Source organism: Numida meleagris, chromosome 1, assembly GCF_002078875.1.
Source record: "Numida meleagris isolate 19003 breed g44 Domestic line chromosome 1, NumMel1.0, whole genome shotgun sequence".
Classification (NCBI taxonomy): Eukaryota; Metazoa; Chordata; class Aves; order Galliformes; family Numididae; genus Numida; species Numida meleagris.
The window spans coordinates 118,367,304-118,387,449 of NC_034409.1; the positions used below are offsets into that span (position 1 = coordinate 118,367,304).

A 20,146-nucleotide genomic window follows, 5' to 3' on the forward strand; every position below is an offset into this window, starting at 1 on the left:
GGAAGAGATATTTCAAAGTTATCCAAAAACAAGAATAATTTTCATCTGTTCCCATAGTTTTGCTAAAAATTATTGATCCCACTAAAAAACTTGATTTTTTTTAAAATTTACTTAAAGCAAACATTGGGATTGGATGAATTTCCAAACATTACTATATTTAGAACTGCTTAGGCAGCCCTGTTTCTGTTTCAAATTATGTGATCTATCTCATTAATCTTGTCAGTGAAAAATCTTTCATTCATGATTTTAAACATGAGAAGAAAACCAAGAGCCATCCTGAAGAAATGGGACAACCAGAACAAACAGTGGGAACCCCTATCCAGAAAGAGAGGAGAAAGATTACAAGTGCCACATAATACAAATGATCACATCACAGCAGTCAACGTGCTGATGCACAGCACAAGCCCGCCAGCCTAGGTACACCAGAGGAATCAAGTCAAGGATGGAGCCTTCCTCCAGGCAACTCCATTGGAATTTGGTCACAGTCAACAACTGCTGTGTCTAGGGAATCAACAGCAGCTAATGTAATCTGAAAAAAAAAAAGAATCAGCAGGCCTCAACTTTGACAGATTAGGTGTAGAAAGGAGTTGTTATGTCAAGACATAAAAGGAAAAACCATGGACTTCAGTGGCACCTACATATTGTCATGTGGTGTAGGAAACCATTTTATAGATACACTACTGCTCTGACTCTGATATCATGCTGGGAGATGATGGGTGGAATTGGTAATTGAAGAAAGCATAATGCTTTCTAACAGCGCAGTTGCTAATTTTCTGGCTAATTTTGTGGCATAGCTAGCTTACTGATCCAGCCCCCAAATTGTGCTGAGGTATTTGGAACAATTTTTGACACAATTTGATAAGAGAAGATAACTAGGGAGATGACTCGACCAAACTAATCAGTGAGAAGGAATAGAGTAGAACATGAAGATGGAAAGTGATTTGAGTGAGAGCAACTATGAAAGCAGTAGAGCTTGCAAAATTATTTCAGCACAAGAAGGACAAACAAGCAAAACAAGAGATTTCACGAAAGGACTTTGAACAACTCAAGGGGAGGACAGATGCCAAGGTTGAAGGTGTGAGGGAAAAAAGAAGTTCCTAAGATTGTCTGTTTCTTACAGAGAAATAAGACAAACGCAATTAGACAAAGTAAAGCATTCTAACATTAATAGAATAGTTCAGTTGAAAAGGACCTTCAAATATCATTTAGTCCAATTGTCCAATGACATGCAAGTTGTTAACTAGGTGCCTAAGAATGCTCGGGAACCTCCATTACTGAGATCTTTAAGAATAAGTTAAGCAAATGCCTGTCAGGAATGACACAGACATACTTAATCATTTCTCTGAGTGGGTGGAAGAACTAGAGAATTTCTTGAGGTCTTTTCCAGTTTCATGATTTTTATGCTTATGCATCAGAGAGAGATAAAGAAATTTTTAAAACAAGTAATTTTGAAGCCCTGGTTTTGAAAAAGCGAGCATACTAGTCAGAATGCCTAACAATTTCCAACAATTCAGATGCATCTGTTGTAATTGGCCTTTTGTGCTGTTCTCTTTTCCCATTTCTATTGGTAGAAATCACACCCACACAACATGTGTCCAGGCAAGCACCACACAATCTCATTTTTTCTAGTACGATATGTACAGAACATGGCACAAGGATTATGAAGAACTATCTTGTTAAAAACTTAAGAAATGTTTCTGTTCAAACTCTTTTGTCCATCGGGATATTCCAAAACACACAATTACTTCAAACCTGGATTGGGATGGATGTGTACATTTTTTATTTGCTTTTGTTGTTATCATGAGGAATGTGGCACTGTATGCAACAAGCATTTGTGTTCCAAAAAATGAAGTAAGATGGGTAGGCAGGTAGCATGTTAAGTTAAAGGGCAAATTCTTCTATCCCCATCTATACATGTGCAAGTAAGTCTTGTGGCTAACAGATAATTTTACAGTAATGTCTTAAGCTACTACTACTAGTGTCAATTAGCAGTAAGGCTAAAAAGTTAAAATGGATCCCAGGAATTAAGAGTTGCTTTGCATTTTAAATTCAGCTAAGTCTAAAACTATAAGCAAAAGTCAAACAAATCCACATGAACAAGAAAACCAGAAGATTCTGTAAGTTTGCCTTCCTCAAGGCTCTGCTGGGTACCAGGAGGACATTGTGGTTGTATTTCTTATCCAACAGCAGAAAGACAGTCTGGCTGGAAGATGCGACGTGAGCAAGCCTACAGACTAAGCACAACATCTCTACTGGCAGAACTCACTTCATCTTTGTCTGACGAGAAGATCGCTTTCTCAGACATGATTGTATGATTTGTTTGGCTTTTGATTTTTCTTTAGGATTCCTGTAGGAAGGCTGCTGACAGGAGTTCTGGTGCACAAAGGGCTGCTGGCAAGCCTTACCCTCAGGAGGACAAAGATGGAGGGAGGAAGGGAGCATGCCTATAAAGTGTTCCTGCTGATAGCCCTGTTAGTCTTGATTGGGGCACGTGTTGGTCACAGGCAGGCACTGCCTGCTGATTGTTTGCTAAGCTCTGCCAGAGGCAGAGGGACCCAATGCGCATGGGGCCAGCCAGAGCCTGGGGCTATAGGGAACACTGAGAGGAGAGAGTTGGCAGGGGAGGGAAACCACAGCAGGGCTAGCTGTAGGCTCCTGGCTGGAGAAAGGGCCAAGGGCCAAGGAGCCACAGGCTTTGGGCACCAGCACCATTGCGTGCTGTCAAATCTATGCACTTCCTGGGGCTGCAAAATAAACAGCCCTCAATTCAAAGAACTCACATGGACTAAATATTCTAAGGCTCTTCCTGGAATGCTTGCTGGTTCTGAATGTTTAAACAAAAATGCCTTTAGGATTGAAAGAAATAAGCAGCACTGCAAGATACAAATGCTTGTTCCATTTTTCCCAAAAACCTACTGCAATTTATTTATTTATTTTTTGAATGGTTCCTCTTTTCATTCAAAATTGCAGGGGTGTGAAATGACAGCCTTCAAAGTGCCCTTAGGCAGCTGTCTGGAATTGGATTTTGTTTTACCCAGCCAAACTGTAAGCTTTTTAGAGTATTTTATTCTGTGTTTATGTAGCATTTAGAAGAAAAATAGATTGTTGGAACAGTGTATATGCCATCCTGTTGTCTTCTGGGGATTACTCACATAGGCAATTTTGTCTTGTTCTTGGGTGCTGCTTGTTCAAAGCCTTAAAGCTGACATTAAGCAGTTATTGATAAGTGAGGAAATATCAAAGTTAACAGCACATGTACAACTCTGACTCTACCCCTCCAGCCATTCAGTCACTAATCACATGTTGACACAATCTTCTTTGATTAACACAATACAAGATGATCTATAACGATACACCTAACAGTGTAAGAAGTATATTAATATATAAGAAGCATAAGTGCCTTTATGAAACAAGAATAATCTTTTCTTAAATATGTAAGCTAAAAAAATCTACAGTTCTGCCAGCCTTCTAATCAGTTTATCATCTGTGCTGTTCTCATGCATGAGTACCGATAACAGTGCTAGTAAATCCTTGCCCAACACAAGACGAGCATTTCTCTTGACTTGGTAAGATGGTACTTCACAAAGTATACAAATTAAGAGCATAGATATTTCAAACTAAAGTAATAGCCATAAACCTGAATAAGTTATCAATTCTGACCATGCGAAAGGGTTTTCAACAGCATGCAACGTAGAACTTTCATAAGAATAAGGTAAAACTCCACTCCAAGAGATTTTCTTTAAAAAGGTAAGGAGTCCATCTGTTGAACTTACCAAAGTCACACAATTTCAGAACATCATTGTGGCTTATTAAGAGATTCTCTGGTTTTATATCTAAAGTATCAAATGACAAACAAAGAAAAAAAGATAGTGGTTAACTTGTCTTTTTCATTTTAAGCACTGTCAACAATATTATTTCATAACAATATATTTAGATATATTCATGTAACCATAAACATAGCATTACAAAGACCAATTGCTCAAAGGGCTTCCAGGAATTCTATTTCTGGACATGCTGAATTTATTTTCTGCCATGTGAAGTCTTTTAAAGTGTTTCCCAACAAAACACGGGAAGATAAAAGGTGCTTACAGACATTCCTAGAGAGCAAAAGAACATGCAGAATAGTGCATATTGCATGATAATCCAATAACCTGTCATTTAATTACCCAGTTACCCAGTAAAATGTTGTGCTGTGCTTTCTTGTCATTTCTACAGAAAGAGTGTGTTTTCTAGTTCTAAGCCTGTTTCTTATTCCTATATGGATATTGTGGTATCTGTGTATGGAATGCTTTTTCAGACTGCTTTACCAAATACGTCAAACTCTTCCCTATGTTTTGATCAGTCTCTACTATAAATAGCATATTGTATGAGAATTCTAATTTATTGGCAACATTAGAAATTTTACTCTTGCAAAGCCATAAAGCAAAATACAATTTTATTAAATAAAGATAAAACACATAAAACCAGATAAAAATCAAACAAAGCAAGTACTGTAATTGCTTAAAATTGAGAGGGAGCTGAACTCATGGAAGTTGGGAAGATATGCCTTAAGCAGAAGTGAAACACAGAGAACCAAGCCTTGAGTTCTGGGTTATTTTTTTACTAATATTTTGTTATCAGATTCAGAAGTGAAATAATTGAATTCCCAGAAATGTTTAAAAATTCCTTTTCCTTTGGCAACGTTTGCATGGCAGTTTTACTTCACTGTGCATTTAATACAATCTTTACTCGTACGTGAAAGACAGTGGACAGCAAGCTTTATATGTAGATGACTCTAGTTCTAAAGAGATTTGAAATCATGTGGCAGGCTTAATACTCAGAGAAATTTACAGATTGTTTTGTTGTTGTTGACAGAGAGTACTTGCTTATATTTATGTTAAATGCAAATTCCTTTAAGCTGTAATGTCCTTCCCCATAGAAAGTAAACTCCTTCCGGGGCTTATTTCCATGTGCATAACTACGCACTCACCTCTATGAACGATATCATTCTTATGACACCAATGAATTGCTTTAATTAGCTGGTAGATATAACTTTTCACTTTTTCTGGTGGAACTCCATTTGGCATTTCTTCTAGCAATTCAAGCATATTCTAAATATTTAAAAGACATTATTTAAAAGAGTTATATTTTAGTAGCTTGAACAGAACCCATTTTCAGCCTTCTGAAGCAACAGTTACACCACCGAGTCTGGTTATGAAAAAAAAAATGTAGTTTAACATTTAGGGAGTGTATATTACTCATAAACATAGTACTAGCTAATTTCATTCTAGAGAAAGCATTTGTGAAGACAATTGAAGGTGAACTGCAAAAGTACCACAATTCCTTAAAAAGCTGTCATCAAATCACTTAAAAATTCTAAAAAGTCATTTTCATTCAAAAAGTTGCTCCAACAAATATCAGTTCAGTAGGGTTGTGTGAAAAATTAATAAAGTACAACATTTTGTAAATAGCCTACTACACTTCAGCATACTGTTTTCTTAATTATTAAGCTAGTTCTACATCTTTCCCGTACCGGGCTATGACTAATCACAAACCATGTCTATATGTGAATGAGGATACCTAAAGCAACATATTACTGTTAATGAGAATGAGGTAACACATAAAATGCCTCACAGCACATAAATAGTAATCTAAGGAATATCCTAGAGATATGCATCTGCTGTATAAACCTTAGACATCTTGGTTACTGTAGTGTTACGTCCACATTAACCTTTATGGATATACTTAGCTAAAAATTAAATGGATTGTTTTAACTTGTGATGAACAGTTAAAACTGGTTAGTTCTTCTCTGAGAAAGGACATTTAGATTTCCATTATGTTAGCAAATATCTCCAATTTTGCACAATTCGAAGTACAATGGAGTTTGTACTCTAAATTGAATGAATAATGGGCAGCAGCAGCCAACTTGTAGACAAAAAGAATCTTATTTACTGAATATTGAAATGGAAATAAGTATTTTGGTTATATCATCTTACACAACTAATTTTGTTATGAATTTAAGCATTTGAAAAGATTTTTCATTTAAAATAAACTTATCTTTGACAAATATTTTCTTTAGCTGTATAATAACATTTGAGATTTCTCTTGGAAGACATTTTAATGAGCATAAATATAAGAAAAAACACTTTGAAAATAGTTGAAAATATTTCTGAGTTTTGCAATCTATGAATAAATACTGGAACTTATGTGCTTGCAAGCAAGTTTCCTTAGAAATGCACCTCAGATCTCAGAAAATGAATTTTCTGTTAAGGAACTGTATTGATTTTAGTTAGATTCTTGTTCACACAGTGGCCTGTAGTTCTGGATAAGTAAGTCAAGAAGTTAGTGTTATAAATATGAAGGAAAACAGTAGCATCAACACAGTGAGACCCAATATGAAAACACTAACTAAGGGTAATAGATAAAGGGGATTAGACTCAATGTGAATTTCAGTAACCTGGAACTCAGCATTGCAGGGCTATGATTCTGTAAAGGACACGTTGTTCATCACCAGTTAAAACAAAAATTAGCCTATTGTACCGTATTTTATTTAATTCTTCTACTTTTTCTCATTTGAAAATATAGAAATCATCCTGTTCTTTAGATCTGACCAACAGACATTTAGAGAGCCTGTAGAAATTACTTGACGTACCTGAAAATGAAAAACATTCATGGACAGAGAAGTTCAAATGAACAATGACCATTAACATAGAAATGACAGTACAACAGACATAACATTAGACACATGATGTCTGTCTTTATCATTATATTCATTTACTCTAATTTAATTATGTTACATACTGCAGCCTGGGGTATTTACCAGTATTAATATTTTTTGAAATATGCTCTCACTATGCATTTATATGTCTTTTATTGTTGCTCTTCCAATCCACTACTAGAGTGAGCTTAGCTAATTCAGCTTTAGCACCAAATTAAATATATGTCCTAGTTGGTGAGTGACCAAACATGTGCCATGTATCTGGATCACAAGGAATGCGGATAAAACAAGTTACGCTTTGGATGATACGGCTAAATAAGGTCTACCACGTCAGGAGTAGCTAATCTGGTGAAACAGAAAATTGTCTTCTGCCAAGCTGTGGCCTAAAACAGGTCATCTCACATTATACAATGAAGTTATACCGCACAGTAAATTACAAAGCATTTAAGGTAAGGAATCTTTTACACAAGACTGAAAGGAACTGACTGAAAAGGAATAGCACTCAGCTGTACCACAAAATCACATTGGCAGGACATTAAATGAAAATTTGGATCAAGGGAACGATACCTCCTGAGAGCTACATAAATACATGTATTTAAGCCTGTGTTTACTTTTACTTTGTGTATCTGAATACACCATCAAATGATTTCCTTGATAGTTAGGTACAAGGGTAAGGTCTACCATCATCACAAAGCTTGCAAAACTAATGTAAGACCAATCTGTTCTAGGTTGTTTCTCCCTAGAAACAGACCAGGATGCTTGGCAATAGTAGGCCAATCCAAGAACATTTTGGGATCATTTCAAATGAGGTCAGGATTGGAAATAATTACAGTGATCTTTGCCAAATCCCTCTAAGCAACTATTGATAGTGGACTTGTTACAGAAATATACAAACAGAAATTCTATTTTTAACAGGCGGAGATTGAGAAAGTTGCCACAGATTCCAAGGTCAAAAATCTATGATCCTGTTTTGAAAAACGATGTCTGAATTCATTACACAACATAACACATGACAGTGAATCAACTTTACAATTAAAATGAAGTATTTGGGTGGAACATTTTCTTCACATGAAGAATTAAAATGAAGTGTTCCAGCCTACATAACTTGAACATGTTTCTGTTCATATATGGAATAACTTTTTTTTTGAAGAACAACAAATGATGTAAAAACAATAATGAAGTTATCGGTGTTGTTTTCTCACTGTAAATGCCTAATTACGACAATTCAGATTGCATTACAGTTTTTCTGCTGTTCCTCTCTATAGATGACAATAGTTTCATATTTAAAATTATAGTCATTTTAAAGACTTTTCCATTAAGCTGATGATTTAACTGTGGTAAAGACAGTACAAACTCAACTCACTTTTTCCACATATTCAAAAACTAAGTATAATTTTCCTCTTCTTCTGAAGGCTTCCTTCAGCTCCACTATGTTCTCCTGTTTTAAAGTGCGAAGCATTTTAAGCTCTCGTAAAGTGGTTTCTTTGACTTCTTCATTTTCTAGAGTGCAAAAGTGAGAAAGCAAAATTCATTAAAAAATAAGAAATAACGTGTTACATTTTGAACCCCTGATTAAAATCTCTGTATCTGGGTACTACGGAGAAAAAGACTTTTTTACACTGTGGGCTTTCTGCGCTGCCTGAATGTTTCTGCACCGGAAGAGAGGTAGCTGATGACTGTCCAGTCATTATGTAACCTTCATAGCCATTGTGGTTTCCAGTGGTAGAAAAAACTGCTTTGTAAGAAGCAATAATTTGCATTTCTCTCTTTTTCATTAGAAAGTGCACAATATACCTTCAACAATATGCATGTATACGTAAAAACATATCTTCTACCTCACGTATACCTATCACAAGCATGAAGCCCTGGCAAAGTTATGTTCTCAGCAGAAACACTGGAACGCTCATTTTTGAACAATCTTAACTAGATCTGTTTGATTCTAAAGTGATTTTTATTCTCTAAAATCTATGAGAAATTAAGACAGAAGAATCATTTTAGATTTCCATACAAGGCTTTTAATGGAACTTCAGCAATGCAGACCACTGTAGTAGCCACAGAAGGCAGGCAGTAGAGAAAACACAGATACAATGAATCTATGAATCTCAGATTCTGAGTCAAGAAATTGAACTATTATTCTGATAATTCAGTTGTTTAAAAGTGTTTTACTAAGGTTTTGTAAAGTGCTTATCTTGTTTATCATTGAGTGGCCCTGAACTAGCTGGGGTGTAGAGGATAGTACCAACAAAACGTGAAGTCAAATGGAGTATATTAGCTTTTGTTCTTCATTTAGTCAAATGAAATCCATTAACTCAGTGAAATTGTCCATGCACACTTAGAAGCCGGGTTCTTAATCTCCTTGTGCTGTTATCCACAACAGAAGAATATCAAATGGGATATGACTGCATGAATTCAAAACTAAATCCCACTTGCACATCACCTACTCTAAAGACAGAGGAATAAGACACAAGGAAGAGAAGTTGCTTTTCCAAGAAAGCAAAAGGCAAAAATGGTTTTGCAGTGGAGAGAGAATAATACAGGTCATGTCCATGCATACAATCATCATCAGAAGACAGAAAAAAATCCTGAAGTGTAGCAAGAGGAGAAAAGGAAATAAAATACTACCACCACAAATGTTTTTAGTAAAAATATATATAATTTAGAGTAATCTGAATCATTTCATTTTAAAACTGAGTGCTTAGTGCTGGCTTGCATGGGCCTGATTGCTTCATTTCTTCTGTAACCAGACACTTTCCAGAGCATTTAGAATGCATATGTCAAACAGCAATAATTCAGTGAAACAAAAATGGCAATAGAAACAATTACTGTATATTCAGATTTGTAATGAACTACCATATTAGCAAGACAGATGTGAAATAGGCTGAATCAAATCCATCAAAGGAAGTTCTGTCGTATTTCCAGAAACTTGTAAACAGCTACAATTCTGAAAAGCAGTCATCAATCATGTAAACCAATAGAAAGCAAAAGCTAATGGCAATGTTGCATTTTTTGTTTTCATTTGTATACTGTCTAATATCATAATCCTGTTTGAGGCTTAATGCTGGAGATTCAATGCCTTTGATAGGTACTGAATAGGTATACTGAAGTCCAGAATGTGATTCTGAAGTACCTTCATGGCCTGGTCAAGACGATCGCTACAATTAAATACTCATCTGCATTTTCTAACAGGGACTTAAAACAGATTTCTGAATAGTAAGGCTAAAAGATCAGCTACATTCTCCAAGTATCTAGCAAAATAACTGCAATGAAAGACTTTTATTGCATGAAAACACAGACAAATTGAATGAATTTGCTGTGTCTAACCGACTCTGAAAATTACATTATTATTTTGTAACCAACAACAGCTCCCAGGCCATCCACAATTCTATAATAATACCAAAAAAAGAGTAGTTTGCTAAAATAAAGTTGTTCCTATTTCTTTAAACCGCATAATTAGACTGTCGAGCTTTCAGCTACAGCCTCAGTATATGGCAGGTCATAGCTACATCATTTCAGACCTGGATTACTCCTTGTATTACTTCATACTTGGCCTTTCCTTCTGTTTGCCTCTCATGTGTCTGCAAGGGATTTGGGCTAACTGTTGATGTGTGCAAGGCAGACACTACACAGAGGCTGCTGTGAAAGTGGACAAGAAGCAAGTTCTCTTGTGGAAAGTGAAGCCTGCTGAAGGAAGAGCAGAACTGCTGCCTCCTCACTCAGTTCCCATGGGTCCCTAACAGCTCCTCAACTCTGTGCACCACAGAGCTTCTAAGTGACCTCTCAGTCTCCTTCATTTATCCTTTCAAGACCGCCGACATTTAAGATACCTTCACCTGGATGAGGGGTGATAAAGCTCAAAAACTCCACAAGCCAGTGCTACAAGAGTTTTTGCTATCATCTGATCACATCTAGCCTCCAAGCGATAGGTCATACTACGAGTGGCACCACAATTCAAGCAATATTAAGATGGAGGCACCAAGAAGGAAAGGTAGGTCTCTAGTTTTACAGTATAATACAGTTCCTAAGCAGGTATGTAGGATCAAGTACCTTGAACATTTACAGAGCTAATAAATCATAATCATTTTTAAACTGTGCATTTATATATGAGACTTATTTTAACTGGAAAGATATTAGCAGAGCAGTTATTGACATGAAAGGCTGTGAACAGAAAAGGTTACCTTCACTGTCTTTGAATTTCTTGATAGCCACAATTTCATGTGTCTCCTGTAAAACAAAAGTAAAGAAAGTGAAATTAGCAAGATCTGTTTTATCTTTTTTTCCTGCTGGTTTCCCTCTGCTCCCCATGCATAAGAGGAAAAAAAAGAAAAAAAAAAAGACAAAAAAAGAAAAAAGCATCCTGGGAAGTTTGACAATGGAAACCATTGTTAATTTGCTGAATATCTCAGTGATCAAGTCAAATGTAATACAATGCAAAATCCATGCAGCAGATATGCTACAATTAGGAACCCCAGTATGAAAAAAAAAATAGTTAAATGCCAGAAATTAATTTTTAAATACCTTGTACCGAGTATGAACTACATTTTCAAGAACTGTTCCTGTGACTTTTGTCACTTATTCTGAAAGCTGAACAATTTTTATCTCTTCGAAGTATGAGTGTGGGTGCCTATCCTTGTGACCTGAAACGAGTGCAACTATCACTTGGCCAAAATGATTATGTCTGTTCATATTATCATGCAGCACCTGAATTTTAGTAACAAGCTAGAGAAGCTTAAAGGTCACAGAGTATGGAGATGTGAAAAGATAGGCAGTAGACTGCTTCAGTTATTTGATAAGTCAGATCTACATTACACACCTTTTCCAACTTATAACAATATCCCACTATTAACAGCATATAGAGGCTGGACTGAAAAACAGCAATGAAAAAGTTAAGCCCTTCCAGAATGTCTGATGACACGCATGCTGAACAACATAAACATCTACTTCATTCTTAATTTCAAATTGTCACAACATATGAACTTGTAAAACACCAGCTCTCATTTAAAGTAACACCTGGAAAAACTACTGAAGTTACAGAAAAGAGCATCTAGATGAAAATCAATACTAATGCAAATTTAAATGCCTTAGAAAAAAGTATGGAGCTTATTGCTCTCTTAGCCACAGATGAAAAGTGAGTGAAGTGATGGGAGCTGATCAGTTCTCAGAGCTCTTCTGTTCTGCACCCAGAGATCTCTCTCCTGAGTTTCCACACAGTGTTGTGCCTGGTATTTCCTGCCACCAGAAACAAGCTAGAAGAGTTCCCTGGATACACATCCCCTATTTTTCCATGGTGTCTACAAAATACAGATGACATGACCGTGCTTTTCCAAAACAGTAGAGTGATGCATCTTTATCACTTCTAGAAAATCCTTGATGTTAACAATGGGAGCATTCAAACCAAAAGATGCTGCTCAACATAACTGGACATCATAACCGCAACCAGGCTTCTCTGGAAAAAGAAACATCCTACCTAACTACACGCTAATCTTGAAAATATATGACAGAAAAAATCTCTTAACAAGAAAAGCGTTTGTGTCTAATTTATCCCAACGATTTTTGTGACTGGTTTTTTCTTTCGTACATCAAGGAAAACTCTGACACAAAGTACAGTTACACAAAAAGATCACTGAGAAATAGATAAGGTCACGTCCTTCAGAAAGTGACACCATTCAGCTATAATTCTACAACCTCACCCTATAAGCTTGTAAGAATTTATTCCTTTTCAAAGGAACAGAAAAACTAAAAGCATTAATAAAAGTCAATGAATATGAGTAGAGACAATGATAATACTGACTGCATGCCCTGGAGTAGCAGTAGGTTACTGCCGTTCCTCAGGCAGTGCCGCTAGTGCATCACACTATGCTGATATATCAAATAGCAAATTGTGATATGGCATGTTCTGTGATTGACTTATGGTTTCAGTCTGCACAAATAAAAAGCTCCAACACCAAAATTTTGCTAGAAGAAGTGAAATCAATCACATTTTCTTCTCATGAATACCATTTACATTTTGTAAAAATAATCTATATGCAAAAAAAACCTGTGAACTGATTGGTGGACTGACTCTCACCCAGTCATAACAACATTCACACAGCTTAGTTTACCACAAAGTAATACAATTTCTTAAAAAAAAAAAAAGGCACTCTGAGGTACAAGTTACAGTGTTACATAATCTTGTACACCTAAAATATATTGGGAATTTCCCTCAAGAAGTGCTTATCAGTTTTGACCTTTCTGCCATTCAACAAGACCTGGAAAGGGTGGAGAACTGGGAAGAGAGAAAAACCTTATGAGGTTCAACAAGGGCAAGCATAGAGTCCTACATCTGGGGAGGAATAACCACATGCATCAGTACATGTTAGGGGCTGACCTGCTGGAAAGAAGCACTGCAGGGTAAGACCTGGGTGTCCCCATAGACAGTAGGGTGACCATGAGCCAGCAGTGTGCCCTTGTGGCCAGCAGGTTGAAGGAAGTGATTCTCCCCCTCTACTCTGCCCTGGTGAGGCCACATCTGGAGTGCCGTGTCCAGTTCTGGGCTCCTCAGTTCAAGAAAGACAGGGAGTGTCTGGAGAAAGCCCAGTGGAGGGGCACAGAGATGATGAGGGGCCTGGAGCATCTCCTGTATGAGGGAAGGCTGAGAGACCTGGGGCTGTTCAGCCTGGAGAGGAGAAAGCTGAGGGGGAATCTTATTCAAGCTTATGAATATTGAAAGAGTGGGAGCCAAGCGGATGGGGCCAGGCTCTTGCCTGTGGTGCCCAGCGACAGAACAAGGGGCCATGGGCACAAACTGGAATAAATAAAGTTCCATCTGAACATGAGGAAGAACTTATTTACTGTGAGGATGACAGAGCACTGGAACAGGCCCAGAGAGGTGGTAGCATCTCCTTCTCTGGAGATAGTCAAAACCCAGCTGGATGCTTTCCCATGTAACCTACTGTAGGGAACCCACTTTGGACTCAATGACTTGCAGAGGTCCTTTCCAACCACTGCAGTTCCCCCTTGAGAAAATGTATTTCTCCAACTTTTCAGTTTAAAAAGTAATAAAAAGCTATTTGGTTTATCTATGAAATATCACTCTTAGCACAGGAGAACCTTCAGGAAATTACATCCTAATCCAAAAAGTCTTGTTTATTTTTAGGAAGAGACAGATCTCTTGGTAAATAACGTCAGAACAGTCTGTCTGAGCTCTCATAATACCTTTACTTACTGAAAAACTGATTAGAATTTCTCCAGCATGTACATACGAGAGTTAATATGACAAGAAACATCTAGAATCACCACAAATCCATTTCATATCTCCTGAAAGCAGAGTATTATTTACTAACCAGCTAAGTGCAGAAGACTCTTAACGGAACAAGGATTTATATTCTTAACATGCCCCTTTTAAAGAAAATGGCCACACTAACTCCTAGGTAAAGAAGAACAAAATGAGGAATACAGGATACTTAAACCAGTCTGGATCCACTAAAAAACTTAAAAGTAGGAAGAGCTATAAAAGCTCAGCTATCCCATTGAGGGAGGAAACATAAAAAGAAAGGCTGAAACCTTTAGCTAGCCGTTTGTCAGAAAACAGCCTGAAGTATGCACAAGGGTGGAAAGAGACTTTCTTTTTCCTTACATGCAAGCAGATTGAAATAGTTTCTCTTGATTTCTGTATCTATGTTTTTCATAAACAATTACAAGAACTGTGTTCTCAGCTTGAATGTTATGAGTCAATGCTTGTATTACATTTAAGGAAATAATTATTAGCAACTATTTCTCATCCAAGAACAAGAGAAACGTGTAAACTGAACGAGTGGCCCATCTATAATCTACAGGCTTGTGGATCCCCTTGACCTGCCTCACACCCCAGAGGAATGCTGACAGATCTTATATTTTGCACTAGGTTGCATTTTATATTTTTTAAAAAGTTGAAATTTTCTGATTTATGCCTTTTTCCCTTTACTTTCAACAAAAGTTAGGACTAATCTCAGCCTTGCAGGCTCAGCAGAGGTGCATGAAGCTATTCAGACTAAAGATGCAGGCACAAATGAAGGAAGCCTGGGGAGTCGAGCTCTATCAACTGATGCCAGCTGTGTGCAAATTCTCCCTGCATTCTGCTGAATGCTGGGATTTCATAAACATTAGGAATTTGCAGTTTCTTTAACCCAAGGTTATCATGTTAGAATTTTAAGAGTCCCACAGCCCTAAAAATACTGCTTTGAAAATAACACTTGAAGGAAGTGTTTTCTGCTGACTGCTAGACAGAGGACAATGGTTAACACTGAAACTTTTATTCTTCCAAATGGCTTTTGGTATGGTTTTCTCCAAGCGAGAAAGTACATATTCACCCCCCAAAAAAACTGTACAACAATGTAATGAAAAGGATGTGAAAGAAAGAACAGCTTTTAAATATTATCAATACAGCTATTTTGGCTTTTCATGGTAAACCAGTATTACTGAAAACGTTTTTGTTTAAAATAATCTGGGCTTCATTTCATCCTATTGTAGTGCTACAGTAATATTAATCCCTATCATTTTACAATTTGACACTACTGTTTAATCTCAACCACAGATATAAAATGGAATAAAAAATCATGAAGTAGCTATAATTTTTTCTGATACTGAAAAATCAGTACTCCCTTCAGTTTCAGATCACAATCTTCTTCCAGTTCCAATTATATGAGTTATTTTCCTGTAAGTCTGAAAATTGGGAAATAAAAATAAAGCTATTTAATGAATAGTATAATACTACATTGGACAGCTACCGGCATGCTTAATTACTTTTTATAACTTATTTTTTACATTTGAAATACACGTGATAATAAAGTGGAAAAAACAGGGAGACAACATGTGCTTTATGGTACCGCTGTTCCTTTATGAGATTGCTGCTGCCATAAATGCATAGACTAGCAGGATACGTGTAGCTAAACTATTTTCCTAATTATTTCTATGAATAATGTAACGCTCCTTTCCGGGGAACCCGGTAACTTAAGAAAGAGGTAAAGCTTATTGGAAAGTACTTTTATGTTTTAAACATGCATCAATATTTAAGTCTTCTCTGACTCTCCTACTTTTTAATTTCAATTTTCAGCATCAAAACAGCGCGATTTGCTAAACTTTGGAAGTTTAGCACAATTCGAACTTTAACTTTTGCAGTTGATACAATCTGTTTTCTTCTGCCAGAAACATTTAGCACTTTTTTTTTTTTTTTTAATCTAGCACTTTCACAATTTAAGCTCTTGGCTAGACCTTGTGACTATTCTTACCAACAGTTAGACAGGAATTTTTTTTCCTAACTCATAAGAAAGAAAGGGAAAAAAAAAACAACCACAGAATTCCCTAAGTTGGAAAGGACCCACAAGAATCACGGAATCCAGCTCCACACAGCACCACCCAAAATCAAACCCTATGTCTGCCCTCTGGTGCAGACCCTCTCCCTAAGCCCCAGCTGCCCCTCCCCTGACACAGCTCCATGCCGTTCCCTCGGGCCCTGTCGCTGTCACCAGAGAGCAGAGCTCAGCGCTGCCCCTCCTGCTCCCTGTGAGGAGCTGCAGCCGCCATGAGGCCTCCCCTCAGCTCCTCTGCTCCGGGTTGAGCAAGCCAGGGGCCTCAGCTCCTCCTCCTATGTCTTGACCTCTAAAAAAAAGACCCACTGTAAATCAGGACAGACTTGTCAAGCAGGTTTCTTAGGTTGAAACTCTTCAGGTGGAACTTGGTTTCAGATTAATACATCTAAATTCAGATATCTGCACGCTACAGTCAGCAGAGCTGACTGAGAGCTCTGAGTTACCATTTGCTCCAGACATCATTCTGTACTCTTACCAATAACATTTAAGATTTGCTAGGTATCTGCAACACTCAACATGGTGCTGGCAGAAATGGCAGAGGATTTATAGAGGTGCACACCTCCTTGAGCAGAAAGCAGAGGTAAGCCATACTATCCCAGTATCACCAACAGCAGTAGAAGCGTATGGTTAGGCAACTCAAGTGCACCTTTCATTCCCCACAGTAGTATTAATTGAACTCTCTATTCCTTGCCTAGATATCCATTGAGTGGGAGCTTAGATGCTTGTAAAGGTGCACGCATGCATACCTAGATTTGTATCTTAATCACACCAACTTTCCCTATCCAACATCCAGGGAAGGAAATGAAAGGAAAAAAAATTAAGCAACATACTCAGCTTAAGTATGCACGGTGTCCTGGTCTTGGCTGGGATAGTTAATTTTCTTCATAGTAGATGTGATAGTGCTACCTTTTCGACTGTGAAATATTGCTAATACACCAATGCTTTAGTTGCTGCTGAGCAGTACTTGGACCAAGTCAAGGACTTGTTAGCTTCTCACACAAGGCCTGGCTGGAGCTGGGGGTGCACAAGAAGCTGAGAGGGGACACAGCCAGTACAGCTGAGCCAGATTGGCCTGAACATAGCATAAGGCATTGCACTGAACAATGAAAATGGGGGAGTTGGCTGGGGGTGAGCATTAGCATCTTGGCATCACTTTTCTTTTTTTTCTTCCTTTCTTTCCTTCTAAACTGTCTTTATCTCAGCCCACGAGTTTTCGCACTTGATCGTTATTCAATTTTCTCCCGCCATCCTACTACAGAAGCAAGGGAGGGAGTAAACTGCTTCACGGTGCTTAGCTGACTACCAGGTTAAATGACAACAGTAAATGCATGGAAATCACATTTGGATTTTCCAGTCATGAGTAAAAATAGATTTTTAGAATGGTTTTTGTTGTGAGGTTGTTTTTGTTTTTAAATAAAATGAAAATTATTTCATAGTTGTTTCCATTTATTTTTGTTATTTAAGTTTTAAAGTTTTAAATTTTAAGTTTTGTTATTTAAGTTTTAAATTGATATCTGCTTTTGCCCATTCTGAGCATGCAAAGTAGTGTCACACTCTCTTGTCCATGCAATTTAACATGTAAAAAGTAAGTGTAACCAACACTTTTGCTTGGAAAACTGGTCACAACTCACAGCCAAACTGTATGTTCAGCTGTGTGGCCTTTGTCTACAATAACTTTGAGAAAGTTCATATGGTATCTCCTTCTCCCCTGTCAGGTAGCAATGAGGCCCAGAAAGAGTCCTTTCATTTGTCAGATTTTTATTATCAGTATTTTCTGTTGTTCCCTAGGGAAGGGATGATTAATTTGAACAGGAAAAGGCACTTGTATTTTCTAGCCATAGTTCTTTGGTTACTACTTTGAATAGATGACTATAATAAGGGGGCAGGGGGGGAATTTCCCCCCCCCCCCCGCAACAACACTGTGCTCTCATCAAAGCCATGTTCTAGGCCAGTATTATAACAAGGAAGCTCAATAGGTGCAAGTTGCTTCTCTTGGCCTGTCCTCAAATGTTAATTAGTTTTAGCATCATAATAGAGAAGATTTATTTTCCTGACTTATCACCAACTACTTCTCACTGCCAACACTCTCTACCAGACTGATGGATGTTCTACCTAAATCATAAATCAATGCTCTTTCCTATTTCCCTTTTGATTTAGTTGATATATTTTTTTAATGTTTTTTTCAGCCTACATATTGAAATGGGTTTTACTGGGCACCTTTACTTGTCAAAGTTTCTGCATTCAGGTTCATACAGAAAGGCAGACTTTTATTCTCCAGGATCAGACAGACAGCACATTCTTTGGCCAATAAGGGAGAAATTCTTGTTTCTTAACAATACTGACATTTTGCTCTGCCAAGCATTTAAAACTGCATTCCTTTTAGAAACCTTTTCTCTGTTACAGAACAGTATTTAAGGATTAAAATCCAGTTCAAACCTCTTAAAAAGGAAAACAGGCAAAATTCAAACCTCGGATGTACACTGTTCTGATCACTGTTGCAGAAGTTGGAGGAACAACAGAACTGCCTCTAAATGAGTTGCATAGTCATTTAAGTGTACATTAGGAAAAAAAGGAATCTGCACCCAATGAAGACTTCTGTTACTACTAGAGAAATAAAGAAGAAAGTGCTATTTCTATGAAGATGTGTGGGTAAATGCATTTCTACCTCTGTGCTACATATCTGAAATTTCAGCCTTGGACCTAAATTGAGAAAATGTTTGTGGACTCATTTTAGGTAGTTTCTGCAACATCTGAAGACTCATGACTATATCAGCATGTGTATTTTCTCAAAAAGGAGAAAAAAGTTTAGCCATCACATGAGCTCCAAGAACACTTAATAAAAACAGCAGTTCTTAGAAAAGTTACCCATACTGATAAGAGTATCTTATATATCCCTCGTTTAGGTCTCATATAAACACACATACACTTTTGAGTCAGGAAAAAAAGTATCATGTAGACTTTATGTTCACTGTGAAAGATTGCCCAAATATGACAAAATAATAATTCTTGGCAAAAGGGAAAGGAAAACAGCGTCTTGGTCTCACAAACTTTATTGCCCCAAAGACTGGAAACAACAGATGGAGAGAGAAGTTCTGGGGGAAAAAAAAGTACAGAATTAAGAGCTGAGGATCAGAGAATATAGCAACTAAAGAGACTAGGAAGAGAAGGCAGAAAAATGCATATTGAAAACATATTAAAAGACAGTACCGGGAAAAGGAAACAGGACTCAGAAATTAGTGTTAAAAACAGCCTAACAAATAAGAAAATGAATCTGTGAATACCTACATTTTTACTGGAACCCAACTCTACTGAAAGCAAAGGAATGGTGAGAATTCAAGAATAGCTGCAAACCCACTGAAATTATCTATGAGTCTCATTCCACAGAGTCCTGGTATGCACAGCGAATGAAGGCAACAGGCTACCAGCTACACCATATCAAATACTAGAAGCTGACAGCTGTGTGACAATTGCGTGGGTATCCATATGGTGTTAGATGATGAATTTTATATTTGAGAAGTCTAAAAAATTATGTGCAAAAAGCAAGTTTATCACAGTAAGCAAAGAAGAATCTGAAGGGGAAAGGTAATGTTCTTTTATTAGAACTACTGGTTTACACAAAAAAAGCCAACACTGAAGCCTTTCTTCACATCCAAAATAGAAGCTGTAATCTCCAAAACTAAATTTAAACTGAGAACAAGCACGTTCTGTGTTTAAAAAGACTCAATACATCTAGAGCAAACTTCAAACAATTCCTAAGGTAGAGCTGATCTTGTTCAGCTTTAGGCAACTAAGTTATATATCCAATGCACATTGCCAAAGCTTTCCCCACAGCTAGTACAAGTAGGGGAGAGAGAAGATTTAGCCAGAAAGTTACCAACTTAACTCATTTTCATATGGTATGAACTGCTTTTTGGAGGTTCATTCAGATTTATATAAACTAAGGAGATCAGTTATATAAGACCCACGCACTGAAACAGTGGGTAGGATTAATTCCACTCCAGTTACTTGACTTCTGTGTTTGGATGCTTTCTTTTTTCATACGTGCACAAACTTGCATACGTACATGTTTTTAAAAAGGTACATTTCAGAGATAAAGAAATAAAGTTATCAACATTATGAACCTCAG

General features: G+C 37.2%; 1 protein-coding gene across 7 annotated transcripts in view; it reads right to left on the minus strand.

Moving 5' to 3' along the window:
- The window catches only part of CDKL5 (cyclin dependent kinase like 5), a 128,993-nt gene that overhangs the window by 46,440 nt on the left and 62,407 nt on the right, over positions 1–20,146 (minus strand). For all 7 annotated transcript variants that reach the window (XR_002442490.1, XM_021409451.1, XM_021409443.1 and 4 more), the window contains exons 4-7: positions 10,873–10,918; positions 8,061–8,197; positions 4,970–5,090; positions 3,774–3,833 (exon numbers count right to left, since the gene is read on the minus strand). Coding sequence is in view for 6 of the 7 variants with exons in the window: in XM_021409451.1 (XP_021265126.1) it covers positions 3,774–3,833; positions 4,970–5,090; positions 8,061–8,197; positions 10,873–10,918 (364 nt within the window). In the remaining variant the exon portion in view is untranslated. The remainder of the gene's footprint in view (positions 1–3,773; positions 3,834–4,969; positions 5,091–8,060; positions 8,198–10,872; positions 10,919–20,146) is intronic.